The sequence below is a fragment of the Cucumis sativus genome, chromosome 7 (assembly GCF_000004075.3).
Source record: "Cucumis sativus cultivar 9930 chromosome 7, Cucumber_9930_V3, whole genome shotgun sequence".
NCBI lineage: Eukaryota > Viridiplantae > Streptophyta > Magnoliopsida > Cucurbitales > Cucurbitaceae > Cucumis > Cucumis sativus.
Genome location: NC_026661.2, coordinates 7815574 through 7830404, shown reverse-complemented (window position 1 = coordinate 7830404; position 14831 = coordinate 7815574). Strand labels below are relative to the sequence as shown.

Sequence of the window (14831 nt, the reverse complement as noted above, 5' to 3'; positions counted from 1 at the left end):
AAAATAAATCCTAATTTTTTTTTATGCGTATTAATTTAAACCTTAAAGTTCGTAATTGTATCAATTTAAACCCTTAAATATGTTTTAAGCTTTTATAAAATATCATTTTAGTTCTTTCAGACTTTGAACTTGATTTATGGGTGTTGTTTCAAAAATAGAAAAAGAAAACAAAAACAACACACTAGACAAACCACTTAAATCAAAATTTATTACACTTAATTTTTATGTAATGTGTAAATATTTTGTGGTTTGTCTATTTTCAACAAATTTTTATACTTTATTTAAGGTATTTTTCAAAAACAATTTTCTTTTTATAAACTATTAACAAAACCACTAAAACAAATTACACTTAATTTTTTCTTTAAAATATGTAAATACTCTTGGAAAGTTATATTTTTGAAAATTTTCTTTTATTTAACTCGTTTTACTTTTAATGGATTAAATATATCCTTCTGCTTTTAATGAATCTTAAAAGTAATCTACAATAATAGTGTTTTTTTCTTCAACTTTTCCAAAAAGAAAAGTAATCAATACTATGTTTTCCATTATAAACTTAGAAGCATATATTTACGTGGTATTTTTTCTTAATCAATACTATGTTTTCCATTATAAATTTAGAAGCATATATTTACGTGATATTTTTTCTTGTATGAACAACATTAGTATTATTATTTTCCCAATTTGGTTAAACTTACAATACTAACTTTATGATTTATGGAAAGAAACCTTACATTTAGATATATGAAACAATGCAAAACTAGCATGGATGAAAAATGATTTCTCAACTAAGCAATACTCGTTGGTGGTTTCAAATGTATCTATCTTTATATAATTCATTCCTAACATTAAAAAAAAAAAAACAAATGAATCACATAAGAAATAAACTAAAATAGCCCACAATTTATCTAGAGCAATTATTTAAAAGGTTTTTTTTTTTAATATAGCAAACAAACAAAATATATACATTGTGTAAAATAATTTCGATAACAAAAAAAGACTCACATGTCCACAACGAAAAATACAAAAGATGTCTCAGTCAACACACGATTAATTGGCCCCACGCGTGCATGTAGTTCTTTTTTAAAACGACCGTGAACCAAGATAGTTTAGATATTGGTACATGATCGCATACCAAGAGCTAAACGATCGTGTATAAAATATAAAAAAATTTTGGTTCATGATCGTGTACCACGATCTTTTATATTTAATATAAGATTGAGAACCAAAACCATTTAGATTTTGGTACATGATCACATACAAAGATTTAAACGATTATGTAACAAAGTTAAACGATCTTGGTACACGATCATTAATATTTTAGTACAAGATCGTGTACCAATATCGTTTAGATTTGGTACACGCTCGTGAACCAAGATCTAAATGATTTTTGTTCAAGATCGTGTACCAAAATCTTTCATATTTGGTACACGATCTTAACCAAAATCGTTTAGATTTGATACACGATCACTTAGATCTATAAGAGAAAATATATGAGAGTTTACCAAGTAGGAATTTGAAGAAAGAAGAAATTTTAGAAGAGGAAAGGATGAAATCATAAACAAAAACAAGTCAAAGACTTGGAAGAAAAAGAATGAAAAACCGTCAGAAATATTGAAAGGCAAACCTAAAATTTATGACAATATCATGATCTTTTTCATTCTATCACACGGACCGTAAACGTTTTGGTGTTTTGTTATATTTATGAAAATTAACATATTTGAAATGATAAAACTAATGTAAATGTATTTGAAATATATGATGATGTGATCCATCGTTAAACGTTTAATAGTATATAATAATAGCCGATAAATATCAATATCTACTTTAGATGAATGCTAAAATTTGGTTTGATTTATAAATATTTTGGTTGGAGAAAAAGGTAATTTACATAACCATTTTTTCTTTTAAACTTTAACGAAAATTCTTGTGAGACGACAAACGGTCATCATGATGACCCAGCTCTATTGGAATCACAAAAAGTCTCCATTTCCTTCTCTTTATCCACGCAGATTGAGATAATAAATAAAGAAAAGTAATCAGCTCCAATGTTCTTGATTACCACTAATTTACATATAAACTAAACCTTTTCGGAATTTTGAAACATAGATAAAAGGTTAATTTTTTTCATATTAAAAAAAGCCTAAATATGTTAGTTTTTTGTTTACAAAATGTCATTATATTTCTTTTACAAGTTTCATCAATTGTTGGGGTTAAATTTCTTTTACAAAAACTAGCACTTAGAACGCTGTGGCAGGTGACCCTAACATCAATAGTTTAATCAACACTCTAGTTTTAAGAAAAATTTAGAAAAGTTATACATAACTTTTTCATTTATTATATTCCACATTGACACATTTTATAAATAAAAAAAATAAAAGAAAAATAAGGTAAGCCCGTTTTAGAAATTAGAGTTTGTAGTAGTAAAATAGTATAAAAAACATTCATTGTTGTACTAAAATAAGAGCTAGCTTAGCTCAATTAACATTAATTTTATAAGGATTATGATTTGAATCCACTGCCTCCAATAATGGTTGTACTAAAAAAATACATATGGTAGGTAGTACAGCACTACTTTTTTTTCTTTACATATTAATGAAATAAAATTTATGACGAGAAGGGAAAGATATGGTAGTTGATTTATGTGTAAAGTTGTAAAGAATTTCTATAGTTTGAAAACATTTATGAAAGAGAGATTGAATAAGATTTGAAACTTTTTTAATGTGGTGTAAGAGTATTTTTAAGGAAGAGCAAATGGCAGAGGTAATTTTGTGTACGGATAAAAAAGCTCTAATAAAGTATTCATGAGAGAATCAAATTAAGAACTAAAACAGTTGAAAAGGAAAAGAATGAACAAAAATATCATCAAATTACAAATTAATTGCTTAACCCAACGCATTACCGATTCAACTTCTGATCGGGCTTTGTACCTGACTGAGATCCATCCCCTTTCAATTGCAAACAGTGGGAAATCGGTTGAAACCTTTGGAAATATCGATCTCAATCAAGTTATCTTCCTCATTGATCTCTTCCAAAAGCTCAACAAATCCATGCTGTCTCAAAACAGAATCTGGTAACAAATTAGGCAAACACGTTTCAAGATTCCGAATCCCATTCGAATTTGGAAGAAGAGGAATTTCAATCAAGCTATCGTCGTCGTCATCTTCGGAACTCGAATAATCCTCAGACAACGGAAGATTCCGAGTCAGTTCGTCCAAATGCATCCAGAGATCGGACTTGAAATCTCCACTTCCTAATCCACCATCGTTACTGCTGCTGCTACAACTAGTTTCATCATCGGAAGAAATGTGTTGTCCGATTTGTGTGGTGGATTCTTGTATGGGAGTTGTTTGAGGGTTTTCGTCGAACAGGTGATGGTAAAGGGGATTGGATTTTTTGTTAGCGATGAAGAGAATGGCAGGGATTAGAAGAAGAAGGAGGAGAGTGAAGAAGGAAGGGGAGAAACGGAGAGTGAGGAAGAAGATTGAAGCTAGAAGAGTAGAAAAAATGGGAAGATTGAAGCGTGATTGTGTGAAAAATGATGAAGATGAAGTGAGTGAAGAGCAATGGGTAGTGAACTTTTCCATTGTCGGAGGAAGAGAGAAGGTTGAAGGAAGGAGTAGTTGGAAAGTGAAATAAAACCCATGTGGGCTTACTGCCTTTTGCTTTCTCCATTTTGACGACAAACCCTACGTAGTATTTTTTTTTTTCTTCGTCAGTTGGATAGAGTTACACGCATTCGGCCCAAGGAACTTCGACCTGTTAATTTTATATTTTATCTTCTTATATCATAACTCTTCTAATTTTTTATTATTATAACTTTTATAAATCTTCAATCCTCATTATGCCATTCACTAGAGAACCAAAATTTCTAGTAATTTATTTTCAAATTACAAAACATTGATCAAGTTTAAGAAATAAGAATAATTGTAAATCAAAATTAAAGAAAAAAAATGCTTACTCACCTACAAAATGAGGGTAAATGGAACGAGAGAACCAAAATTTAATTTGTAATATTGGTAGTTCTCGTGCCCATTGCCCATTGCCCATTACATTCAAATGATAGCACTAACAGCTAGTGAAGAAGCAAGTTGGCTTTGAAGCTTGTTATCTAAAATTCCTATATGGGATAAACCGGTACCAACCACATTGATCCACTGCGATAGTACTACAATAATCGCAAAAGTTCATAATCATTATTACCACGACAAAGGATGACAAATATGTCGTAAGCACAATACCATTAAAGAATTGCTCACAACTGGTGCAACTATAATGGATCATGTACGATGAATTGATGAAAACTTGGTAGATCATTTGACGAAAGGACTAGCCAAAGATAAAAATTTTAAAATCCTCAGAAAGAATAAGACTCATGTCTGTATAAGAATGAATCATTCATGAGGTAAACCACACTTGTAAACTTGAGATACCAAGAAACAAGTTCAAAGGGTAATATCTGATCACAAGTGACATGGAGAAAGTCATGCTATAATAATTATGAGCTCCATTTTTATGACCTAAAGTATTAGCATGATATCCTGATGCGAATGAAAAAGTTGAACCTCATTTTTAATAAGATCTATACATTATGTCTAAGTGGAGTACCTAGCTATAAGAGTATTATTGATTGACTCACATTTGTGGATGTTGAATTAAGGACCGCTTCCTATGAAATTTTAGAAAAATTCTTTAGAGTATTAACTAAACTGGGATAAACGTGCTAGACCTTAAGCACGGGCTTTTCTAACTAAACTCGAAAAATGTGTGTGTAAGATGTTAGAAATAGAGAGAGTGAGGAGATAAACAAATATAGATTTGTTCATATCTGTGCATGTGCGTGTCGTCCGTCTAATTGGATGAGCCAGGTGAGATAAGGAATAAAATAATAACATTACTTTTTAAATATTTATTTTATTTTTGAATTTTGAATTAATAAAATTAATTTTCCAAAAGGTCGATGTTGAAAGACGAGGTTTTGAAATACTTTGAACATGTTGAAGTGACACTACAAGAAAAACCCTTTACTATGACATTTATTTATATCATAAAATTGAGGGAGTGAAAAAAAATGTAGCGAAACGGAAAAAAAACGCGTTTTTGACGGAAAAAAGAGGAATTTTTCGAATAATATTTTTCGCGACAGTTATTTGATGTCATATAATAGAAATAAAATAATAAAAAATACATATTTAATATATGAAAATATAACATGTTTTTAGGGATCATTAGCACTCCAACCTCTTTCGCACCACCCCCTTCCATCCTCCTTTGCACCGCCCCCTTCAGAAATAGGGATTATTAGCTTCCATTTGAACGTCTTCTCCAGCCGACGACCAGGGTCCATCACCGCCACTGCCCCTCGTGGCCGTCTCCCCACTCCAACACCGTCGGTTCCTCCTCCACTGGATGACGAAACGTCTTGTAATTTCCAATCCGTCGATTCTCTATTTAATCCCGTCGTGCCCGTAATCTCCAATCCGCCACATTCTCTTCAACATTCAATCCTCATCCGTCACCTACTTTATCGGTAAGTCGTCTCTTCCTTTTCTATTTCTCTATCTCTTTCTGAACTTGTTCTCTATAAACTATGTGAGGTGTCTTGATCTTGAGAAGAAATTAATTTAGAAACTTGGATAAGAAGATGCCATGTAGCTTTTAGAAATAAAAATTTGTGCTTAGATTTATTATGCAAGAAATTTTTCCCCGGTAAAGAGGATAATGGTAGCAAAGATAGAAGCAAAAAAGTTTCTCACATAAGCCACTGAAAACTATACTAACCATAAAAGGGTGAATCTGTCTGTAATGTGTGCAATTTTAAATTTTTTCTGAATTCCATCTTTTTGGCAAACAATATTTAAGACTTGAAGCTAAAAGAGATAACTATTTGAGAATGGGTGAATGAATTCTCAGTTTTTCCTTCTCCTGTCTAGGGTTTAGGATGATAATGGGTGAAATGTGTTTTCTTATTTGTTTGTTTTCTTTATGATTTTGTAGTGTAGCCAATGAAGACATGTACAACCGTAGTCGAGGAAATACTCATATTCATATTCGTAAAATGAATTATGTATAAGGTAGCCTAGAAATCAATATAGTTGTTAGATAATTGTACTGTATATTTGAAGTAATATAAGTGAATGAAAGTTTGTTCATAAACTGTAGTTTAAGCCTTCTTTTTCTTTGTCACTCTGCCAAGCATTTTACAACAAAAGGTATTAACTTTTTAACGTCAAAGAGTTTTTGTGCTTGAACTTCCACTCATCAATATAAAAACTGAGGTTTGTCAACCTATGGTCCCATAATTTAAACACCAAAACAAAATGTTAAAAACTAGTTAGTTGAACAATAGTTGATGGGTAAGTTTTATTTGATATGGATAGCAAAATTATTTGTAGTTCTATCCAAAGTTTTAAGCCAAAAGGCATGGTTTTAAAAAAAGAAACGTATTATTTGCTTGAAATTTGAATTATGAATACAACATGACAAGATTTTACGTAAATTATTTTTCAGTAAGTATTGGATTCAAAATAACTTTAAGTAAAATCGAAAAAGTTGAAGTCATGTACCCATTCTTAACTTGGCTGGGAACTATGATGCTTGGCTCCATTTTCCATGGTTGGCACAAGAGCTAGTACAAAAGAGCTTCAAAGTAACCGAAGTAACACTGTTTGAGAAAGTACCAAGAAGATTAGTGTCATTGTTTAATTTAGCTTGGTATAGGTTTTATATTGTGTTCCTTCTGTTTAAGTTGGCTTTCTAGGATTTTAAAAAGATTGTGTTTGCTTTCATTGGAAGTTAATGTAAACTAATTTTCTTGTTCATTACTTGGTTCACTCACTTGTTCATTGTTTGGTAGGAAGTATTTTAGTTCCATTACGGTTAAGTTTTTTTTCTTTTGTTCTTCTTTCCTTTTTTTTTTTCTTTTTTAATTTATTTCTACAAGATCTATTTGTTCTCTAACTATATTCATGGAGCCCTTGTTTAGATAGCTTTCTTTTTACTGTTTAGTATATTGTAATGTCCCTTGTTTAAGAAGCATAAAATGGAAAATTTGAGCTAGTCTACAAATTATTCGATCCTAGACATATATAGAAGAAAAAGAATCTTGCAAATCTCTAATGTCTTTTGCCTTTGCTATATAATTGCTTGTCTTAGCATTGCTTGACAATTGAGGTGTCTTGGTGCAAACTTTATAACAAGGAACAATATTTATTTGCAATAGTACCCTTTCTCTACCTCCTCCTCCTCCTCTTCTTCTTCTTTTATTCTTCTTTGTGGAAGATGCACGCGTTTGTTCTCCTTTGCATTTCTTTTGAGATATGTCCTCTCCAAAATCTACAAAGATTGGATTATATATATACACTACAAAATAGATATCCCCAAAGCTTACAAGTGTTCTAAAACATGTCTTACCTCCATGTGTCTTGTACCTAATATATATGCTTAGTGTTGCCAAATTTTCTATAAACAGTAGCGTTACATGAGTTTTTTTCTTATAAAAAAACACCTTATGGGCAATCTTAAATTGTGTAAAAATGATTGACATCACATGGTTAATGATATTTATCTTTTCCACTCACATGCAACCTTTTTCATTGGCTATTCACAAGACTCAGTTTTAGTTTGAGTTTTAGTTTGGTTAAATTACAAAAATACGTACATGATCAAGTGCATGGATTACATCTATTTCTATATGCAAACCTCTTTAATGATAGTTTCGTTGGAAGGAATATTCTTTTAGTTAATTTGCTAACTTTAAATAACTTGCAAGTTTGAGTTTTAAAAGTTGTTGCCCAATATCTCTTTTGTAATCAGATTTATATAGAGACCAATTTAGAATATTAATTTTTTATACATCTACAAAATGGACAAATCATGGATGACAGAAAGAAGGATGTCAAGAGAATATGATTTAGAAGTTGAAAGGTTCATTCAAATTGGGTTGAGTCATGCCAAAGGTTCTAATTCAATTAGATGTCCATGTTTGAATTGCGACAATCGTTTACTTAAGGATGTCTCAACAATTCGGTACCATTTGTATGTCAATGGAATTGATAAAAGTTACAAGGTATGGTTTTGGCATGGTGAAGATTTGAACTCAGATAACGTTACCAACATGATGCAAAATACAGTGGATGAAACTGATGAAAACGATGATTTATTTAATATAGTTAATATGGTTCAATCCGTTCAAGAACAATCTTGTAATGCATCGAATACCTTGAACACTATGTTTGATGACGCGAAAAAACCCTTATACCTAGGATGTAAGAAATTCACAAAGTTGTCAGCTCTTGTGAGATTGTATAACCTGAAGGTTAGGTATGTTTGGAGTAACACTAGTTTCTTTGAATTACTGTCCATAATAAGTGATCTATTACCTGATAACAACGAAATTTCATGTTCCTTATACGAAGCGAAGAAAACACTAGGTGTCTTAGGACCGAGTTACCAAAAAATTGATGCATGTCCTAATGATTGTTGTTTGTACAAAAAAGAATATGAAAACATGACCAAGTGCCTTAAGTGTGGTTTGTCAATGTGGAAGATCGTTAAGAACTCAAACAAGGAAAAAATGTGGTGTGCCTGCCAAGCAGATATGATACTTTCCAATAGTTCCAAAATTTATAAGAATGTTCAAGTGATTCGAAAATGCTAAGAACTTGCATTGGCATGTAGTAGATAGAAAAGTTGATGGTATTTTGAGACACCTGGCTGACACTCCATCATGGAGGTTGATTTACCACATGTGGTTCCTTTGGGTCAAAATCGAGAAATCTCCGTTTGAGTTTGTCTACTGATGGAATTAACCCATTTGGAGATATGTCAACGACGTACAGTTATTGGCCTATTATCACAACAATATACAACCTTCCACCATGACTGTGTGTGAGAAGAAAATATTTTATGTTGACAATGTTAATATCAGGTCCAAAACAATCGGGATACGATATCAATACGTACTTAGCACCCTTAATTGATGACCTACAAATGTTGTGGGAAGATGGAGTTCGTTGTTTCGATGCATATAAGGAAGAATACTTCACACTACGGGTTGTCTTATTGTGGACCATCAACGATTTTCCAACATACCGTAATCTATGCGGTTTTAGTGTGAAAATGATATAAGGCTTGTCCAATATGTGGAGAGTTTACCTCCTACATACTCGCACATAAGTAAATGTTTAACCACATCATTTTTAACAAACTGAAACATGAAAGGGGTAAGTTAATGGTTATTGTATCGCATCTATATACATATGTGACTTCCTTATAAGTAAGTGGATATGAATGTGAGTGTGTTTATTTGTTTATTAGGAAGAGTTCGATATATATGTGACTGGCGCATTAAATTTTTTTGGTTGGGGCCCTACTGCATTGGGATATGGATCTTATTGCAATCAAATAATTGCTGAAGGTAATTCTTTGCTTGTTTTCTTGAGGTTTTATTTTGTCAATATTGTGTGGTTTGTTCATGTTCGTATATGTGACAAATTGTCAATTGCTAATTCTACTTGGTTCATTAGCTTTGAGTGTTTAATATATGGATTGAGAATTGAAGATGTAGGTTTTAACATTGCGCTTATCTGTGTAATTGGTGTTTTTATTATAATTGAAATAGGGTTGGTGCTGTGTATGAAAAAGAACTGGAAATATAAGTGAGCTAGGCTTGTGAAGGTTCACACTTTTTAACATTCTCTTTGGTTTATACTTACTTTATTAGTGTCTTAGAAGTTGGGTTTGAATCAGCTCACAAAATAGTGCAATGTATTGAGTAGTGCTAGTTAGGCTTAGACAAAAAAATGGTATAAAGCACCGTTTCATTCTTCTTCACTCCCTATAGCAATGGTTATTGCATGTTTGGTTTTTTCAGTACTGCGGTCTTCCAAAATATGGACAGCTTGGTTATGGAACAGATAATGAGGTACTATACAACTTTTTCTTCTATTCCTTTTAATTTATATTGAACAAATGGAGAATCTTACAAGAGTATACTTTGTCACGTGGCACATGGGATAATGTTGGACACTTCATTCTAGTAACAAGCTCTAGGCCTAAATTGTCGCAAGACAGCAATGAATGCTACGTTGATACAGTTATGTTTTGACACTAACCCCTTCAGTTGTCCAATCATCTGCATTCCACAAACTGATATATATTCCCATTCATTGCTTGTTAGGAAAAACTATTCCTTGATTATCGTAGTTGCGCAAAACTCTAATTGGGGTGCAATTTGGTTGACTGCATTTCATGTCTTTTTTTTTTTGTTCATGAACCTGAGTACTTGCTGTAATTTTACTCTCTGTTTTAATAATTTGAGAGAATTGGTGCATGATTATTCATAGTTCATCTTTATATGCAATGATTGCCTAATACAAAATGTTGAACTTTAAGGACTAGGAATTGTCTTAGGTATATTGTCTTAGCTTTTTTGTTGTAAGGACTAGGAATAAGGATATATTTGTGATATTGGCTTTCCATTTTTCACTCTTTCATGATTTGTCTCGAATCGTTTGAGTCCATGATCTATAGGTTCATTGGGTTCCCTCGCTAACTCACAAGGAATCAACTTAGAACATTATGATAGAATAATTCAAATTAGGTAAAGAGAGAGAAACCAAAAAATATATCTAATATAGTCATCGGTTATAATTTAAGATAGAGCTTCATGTTTAAACTTGATTTAAATATGAATATGGATTCATATTTGAAAGCTTGGAATTAATGAAAAATGTCAAAGATGTAAAAAGTCAAAATGTTGACTTTTGACTTTGAAAATCAAACTTTGACCGACTTTATATTCAAATGTGATTTAAATTTTGGAGAAATAAATACGGAGTCATGCTTGGGAGGTTGAAACTAGTCAAGACGGACAAAATGGTTAAAAGTCAAAATGTTGACTTTGGACTTGAAAAAGTTAAACTTTATATATGATTTATGTTTGAATTACCATATTGTCCTTAGAATAATTTAAATAATAACACTTGTTGAGATTTGACAAGCTTATCACTTGCATGTGATATGCAAGTGGCTTATTGCATGAAAGGCACCTACCTCACTAAGAATGTCAAACTTCACCTTCCTAAACCCAGTCCAAAAAGAAAAAAAATATTAGGGATAAATTTAGATACGATTTACATCATATAAATACATAATTATAGCTTAAGGTTATCTACACTTAGGATGAAAATCCAACTTTTTTAGAATGTTTGTAGTAAGCAACGATTGATTATATTTTAATGTCAATGTCAATGAAAATCCAACCACTTTTTTCAAAAATACAAATCTTTCATTGTTATCAACACATAAAAGTTAAGTAAATTTGTTTGATCGATTTTGAAAATCAATGTTAACGTTTATCTAGGTTCAGAATGTGAATGTGATCAAGTGAGATTGTTACTTGACTTATGAGGATGGAGTAAATGCAATCAATTATATAAAACACAAAGTCAATATATCAAGCTAAAGACAAGATCAACCTCCCAAGATCCTAGGTAAAAGATGAATTTTAGAAATCTGCATGATTGAAAATCCTAGGTAAAAGATGAATTTTAGAAATCTGCATGATTGAAAATCATTGTTATCTAGTCAAGATGGCTTTAGAATGCAAAAATCATATTTGGAAACTAATATAACAAGTTAAACTCCTCTTTCTCCACAAACAACTCTTGTATCATTACTCTTTAGAAATTAATATATCAAGTAGTTTTTGCTGTTAGTATGAGGTAGTAGAATTGTTGTGTGTCCTAAAAGACTAAACTGATGGCTTGTAATTTTAAGGTTATTAGTTAGATTTCTATTTCATCTAACTTCAATGGCCCCTTCTTAGTTAATGTCGTTCATATTAGAGGATTAAGAGTAATAGCTAGATACCTTTTTTTTTTTTTTTTTTTTTTATCATGGATAGTATGCTTGTACCGGTTGGCTATTGCTAAATTGCTACTTGTGTAAATTGTTAGGGTTTTATGTTTGTACTCATTGATAGAGCTTTTTTTGGATAAGAAACTAGGAGACTTTTAATTTCTGTCAAGCCATAAATGATACAAGTTGTTCTAGTTTCATTTTCCTAGTACCTTAATATTTCTTGGCTTCGTTAATTGATGTGGATTGCACATGAAAACTGTCTTCTTTATGATATTTGTAACTTTGAAAGTGATTGACTCCTTAAGATGGAAACTTTTTAGTTCTTGTTGGATAACGTTTCTTCCAACCTTATTGACAGTGAACCTCATAATTATGATTACTTATTCAATAATTTCCTTGTAGATTACTTATTTATATCCAGCTAAATTTTCTAAAGAGTAATGATACAAGAGTTGTAATTTGTAAAAAGTTCCAATATTGTAACCAAGTGGATGTTAAGGTGACGCTGTTATTCTATATTTGTGCTCTGCTACGTAGTTGTTTCTCTTATCGACACATGTAGTGATAGTTAATGCTCAATGTTGAAATTTTCTATAAGAGTTGCACTCTCTTGTCCTGTGATGGATGCTTATATTCATGTTATCTTTGTAGGTTCAACTGGAGTCGACCACTTCATGAGTTTATTTTCAAGGAACATTTTCAGAGACGAACATTCTCGGTTTGTCGTTTATGCTTCTACAGAAAATTTTGTTATACTTATTCTGATGCTATTTAAAATATTTTTTGATTAAGGGTTGGGATTCCGTACATGTAAATTGTTGGAACTTGATTGGAAATGTACGAATATTATAAATTGTATTATAGCGTATATATATTAAAGTGTCGGCTACATTATTGTCATTCAAATGGTTCGTGTAATGGCAAAACAACAAGGAGAACAATAAAAAACTGTAGCAATTAAGTAATTTGCAATAGAAAATAAATGTCGTAATATATGAATTTTGTGACAGTTATTAATTGTTGTCAATGGTACATCTGTGATAGGAAAAAAATGTCGTCAATAGATAAAAAATGACAATTTTTTAAATAAAAAAAGTGTCACGATTGCCATATATTTGACAGCAAAAAAATGTCGTCAATAGCAAAACAATGACATTTAACTTTATCGAAAAACTATCACAATTGCATTATATTTGATTGGGAAAAAATGTAGTCAATAATGAAACAATGACATTTAATTTTTAAACAAACTGTCACGAATACCCTAAATTGGACAGGAAATAAATGTCGTTAATAACAGAACAATGACATTTTTTTTTTAAAAAAAAGCTGTCGCGATTGACATATCCGTGATATTTAAAAAATGTCACAATACACGAATCTGCGACATTTATTTAACTACCGTTAATACACAAATGATGATAGTTATTTATTGTCGTAAAATAAAATATGACAGTTATTTGATGTCGTAGAATGCTAATTAATGACATTTATATTATGTCATGAAATAAGTTATTGCGACACGTCATTGAAGGACTTTCCATGACACCCGCTTCTATGACTAAATAACTGTCGTTTTAGACCATTTTTCTTGTAGTGTGAGACGTTGAGATCATAATACATTGAGACCTTGTGGATATGTTATTTCCATGGTATGAGAGTAATATCGTACCATCAGTGTATACAATACTGATAGTTACGCGTTACTAGACATCGACCACAGAAACCCATTAAAATTCTTTGTTAGACAACACGAAGAAGTGTATAGGTTTAGACCAACCCCACCTGTTGAATCTCCTTCTAATCAACATATATTTAATATAATATAAACATGATTTTATCATTCTTTTGCACTTCACCCAATATAAAGTGACAAACACAACAATAAATAACATTCCATTAAATAAACTAATACATAGGTAGATTAGTTTTTAACTCCATTTTTTAGTCAATAAATTTTTTAAACTTTTTCTTAAGCAAGCTGAGGTCCCAGAAATCCCTCCCCTTCCCTCATGGAAATCTATTTCACCCAGTTGTCATGTGGTTAGAATCTGAAGCTAACCAACCGTGCGACACTTGGCTTGACTATGTCGTCTCCGTTAGCCAAGTAAGCCTTAACAAGAGGTTAGTGCACCAAGCACTATAAATAACCTTAATAATATGCAGCGGAAGAGATTAGTGCACCTAAGGCACTTAAAAATCACAATGGGTTGGCAAGAGAGTGAGTGAGAAGTTGAGAGAGCTTAAGAGAACAGTTTCTCTTATTGGTTTCCTTCTTGGTTTACAAATGAGGGCCCTTACAAGTATTTATAACCTTGCCAAACCGACCTAGGGCCTCATAAGGTCGGCCAAGGAATATTCTAGATGATACAAGAGGGTTTAGTACATTACAAGGAAGCATAGAACATTCTAGAGAGGACTAGACCTTTCATGACACTTCCAGACCGTCATTGTAGCCTTCTAGCACGTTCTAGCTTTGTCCAGTACGTTCTAGCATGTTCCAGGGCCTTCTCGGGTGTGTCCAGACCATTCTGGCACATTCTGGCACTGTCTCGGGCGTTCTAGAAGCTTCGGGGCTGTCTAGATCGAGCATGGGCGGAGCAGCACGCACAGGGGCGTGTCTGGGGCCTTCTGGAAGCATTTGGGGGTGTCTGGCGCGTGCGCGGGCCTTCCAGAGCCTTCCGCGCTCGCGCGCGAGTGTCCGTCTTCGCGGGCGCTGGGCGCGCGCCTCACGAAGTGTCGCACGCCTTCCCGATTCTTCTAGAAGCTTCTCGGCGCTTCGGGGTGTGGGGCGTACGGATGCAGGGACGCGCGCGCATGGCCGTGCGCGCCATGCCGTGTCTGGCATGGGCGGCCGTCTGATGGGCGTGGGCGCCTGTGCGCGCGCCTGGTGGTTGGCCGCCGTACCATGTGCAGCTGCCGGTGCACATGGGTCGTCTGGGTGGCGTTGGTGCCTGACGCCTTGTCTG

At 32.8% G+C, this 14831-nt stretch overlaps 1 protein-coding gene across 1 annotated transcript; it reads left to right on the top strand.

Annotated features, from left to right (window-relative positions):
* Positions 1-3402: 3402 nt before the first annotated feature.
* On the top strand, positions 3403-12762 carry LOC101222116. Its single transcript, XM_031889198.1, has 4 exons — positions 3403-3567; positions 5220-5527; positions 9872-9922; positions 12514-12762. The coding sequence occupies exons 1-4, from the start codon at positions 3403-3405 to the stop codon at positions 12635-12637; spliced, it is 648 nt and encodes a 215-aa protein (XP_031745058.1). The 3' UTR covers positions 12638-12762.
* The last annotated feature ends 2069 nt before the right edge of the window (positions 12763-14831 follow it).

What these genes read in the sequence shown, in the direction of transcription:
- LOC101222116 (XM_031889198.1), top strand. Translation starts at nt 3,403, where the DNA reads ATGAAGAGAATGGCAGGGATTAGAAGAAGAAGGAGGAGAGTGAAGAAG. An exon ending in ATCCGTCACCTACTTTATCG is followed by an intron (nt 5,528 to 9,871) that starts GTAAGTCGTCTC and finishes TGGTTTTTTCAG; the next exon opens with TACTGCGGTCTTCCAAAATA. An exon ending in GTTATGGAACAGATAATGAG is followed by an intron (nt 9,923 to 12,513) that starts GTACTATACAAC and finishes TTATCTTTGTAG; the next exon opens with GTTCAACTGGAGTCGACCAC.